Source organism: Geospiza fortis, unplaced genomic scaffold (assembly GCF_000277835.1).
Source record: "Geospiza fortis unplaced genomic scaffold, GeoFor_1.0 scaffold422, whole genome shotgun sequence".
Taxonomy (NCBI): domain Eukaryota; kingdom Metazoa; phylum Chordata; class Aves; order Passeriformes; family Thraupidae; genus Geospiza; species Geospiza fortis.
Genome location: NW_005054545.1, coordinates 19,278 through 21,489, shown reverse-complemented (window position 1 = coordinate 21,489; position 2,212 = coordinate 19,278). Strand labels below are relative to the sequence as shown.

Here is a 2,212-nt window from a genome sequence, read left to right as displayed (position 1 = left end):
GGCGGTGCCAGCAGCCATGGGGGCACGGGGCAGGGCTTTGCCCCTCTCTCAGCCCCAGCTCTGGGTGCTGGGATGGCTGAGGGAGCGGCAAGCCTTGGCTCTGGAAAACCAGTTGGGTCAGGAAACAGGCAGGGAGGAGCTGGGAACCTGTGGGCGTTCGCTTGTGCAGCTCTGCTCCCAGCCCTTGCCAGCCACTGGTGCCCTCCCGGTGCCCCCTGCCCTGAGCTGGAGCCTCCATCCCAAGGGGACACAAGGACCAACCTGCCCTGGGTCCATCCCGGTGGCTTGTGGCAGCTCATGGGCACTGTCCAGAGTGGCTCCATCCAGCCCCGTGTCCAGCTACAAGTGACCCAAGGCAGGGTCAGCCCCCCGCTGTCCCCCCAGGACAGCTGCACCCAGCAGAGCCCCCCGGGGCAGCCCCACCTCAGCGTCCCTGCGGCTCCTCTTGGCCTCGCTGTCCTTCTGGGCGCCGTACTGCAAATCCAGAGGGGGAGGTTAGGGTGGGGAGCGTGGCAGGGTTTTGGTGTGCCAGGAGGGTGTGGGTGGGGGTCCCTCACCTGGCTACGTTTGTGTGCCAGGTTCCGGCTCTTCTGCAGCTTGCTGAGGAAGAGGATGGCCCCTCGTGTGCCAGAGGGAGACAGTGGCTTCTTGCTGACCTCCACCTCTGCACAGGACATGGCCATTTTTATGGGACCCAGCCAGCCCCAGTGCAGCTCAAAATGAGACAAATCCCCCCAAAATCTCGCACCTGGAGAGGTCCCGAAAATTTGATAGAAGTGGCTGAGGTAGGTGATGAGGTCCAGGCAGTCAGGCTCTGTCAGGGTGGCCATCTCAGCACTGGAGAGGACAGGCTGGATGCCCAGCTCCTGCTCTGCTACGTCCAGCAACATCTGGTGGGTCTGAATGGCATCCCGGGGGTCCACGGAGTCAAAGTCCCTGTGGGGAGACACGGCTGCCATCAGGGTGGGCTCTGCAGGGTGGAGGGTTCTGGGGGCTCCAGGCACTCACACCAGGTCGGGGCGGAAGCGGTGGATGAGGGCACAGAGGGCCAAGCCACTGGTCCAGGAGGTGCTGAAGTTGGTCACGGCCACGCCAGGGTATCCAGCTGTGCTGGCCTGGCACCAGCTCAGCAGCTCTTCACAGACAGCTCCAGGGGCCACTGGGGAGGCAGAGACAGGGGACACCCCCCCCAGTCCACCTCCTGCCTCAGACTCCATGCTTTAACAGGAAAGGGAACCCATGGGAGCAACCTGAGACACCCCCTGTCCCCCCAAAACCCTCCCCACAAGTCTCAATAACTATGTTGGGAAAGCATCTCTCAATATTTCATGGCTCAGCATCTGTGCAGCCTGGAGGGGCACAGCCTCCTCCCCAGAAGGCAGCAGGGTCCCCACATGGGCCACAAGCAGAGGGGATAGAAACCATTGGTGTCACCAGGACAGCCTGCTGGACACAGGCCAGGGAACAAGGAACAAGGATGGGGAGGAAAATCAGGGCAGTGGCCACTTGGGCATGGACTGCTGGGAGGGATGGGGCAGGACTGGTTGTTCCTACCGGTGCTGATCCGGCTGTCGCTCTTCCTCTTCCCATGGTGGTCCACCTCCACCATGCCCACCAGGTAGAGGTCCCTGACCTGCCAACAGGGACATGTGGTGGGTCACCACCTGTACAGAGCCAATGACACCACGCAGAGAGGTGGCCCTGGCAAGGGGGACACCTAGACACCCCCCAAACCCTCCAGAACCCTCCGCCTACCACAATGCATCCAGTGCCCTGTGGGCTAATAGCTTCAGTCTCACACCCTTTGGGGACAGGGCACTGGGTAAATCAGTGTCACCCTGACAGCCAGGGAGGCTGGGCTGGCTGGCTGTCCCATGGCAGGACCTGGCCAGGTACCTGGCTGGCTTTGATGGCCTGCAGGTTGATGTTGGGGTAGCGCGTGGCCGGGTCGATGCTGTACTGACTGACGTTCTTGTGGGTGTTGTCCGGGGATGTCTGCGAAAGGCGCTGGTAGATGCTCTCCCTGGGCGCAAGGGACAGGGCTGGCGTCACTGCTGCCACCCTCACGTGCTCCAGAGCCAGCCCAGAGGGATGGGGACACTCACCTCTCCGCCAGCACGTCCAGAGGGGGTGTCCCAGCCGCCCAGCGCCGCACCATCCACGCCGCGTCGAAGGCGGCAAGGAAGCCCCACGCCACGCCAGTGCCACGCGG

General features: G+C 63.2%; 1 protein-coding gene across 1 annotated transcript in view; it reads right to left on the bottom strand.

The window, feature by feature from the left end:
- Positions 1-2,212, bottom strand: part of MICAL1 (microtubule associated monooxygenase, calponin and LIM domain containing 1) — a 9,126-nt gene that overhangs the window by 3,178 nt on the left and 3,736 nt on the right. The window contains exons 9-16 of the mRNA XM_031063953.1: positions 2,106-2,212; positions 1,897-2,023; positions 1,555-1,633; positions 1,009-1,159; positions 749-936; positions 558-664; positions 424-474; positions 162-339 (exon numbers count right to left, since the gene is read on the bottom strand). The exon at positions 2,106-2,212 is cut by the window's right edge and continues 9 nt beyond it. Coding sequence (XP_030919813.1) covers positions 162-339; positions 424-474; positions 558-664; positions 749-936; positions 1,009-1,159; positions 1,555-1,633; positions 1,897-2,023; positions 2,106-2,212 — 988 coding nt within the window. The remainder of the gene's footprint in view (positions 1-161; positions 340-423; positions 475-557; positions 665-748; positions 937-1,008; positions 1,160-1,554; positions 1,634-1,896; positions 2,024-2,105) is intronic.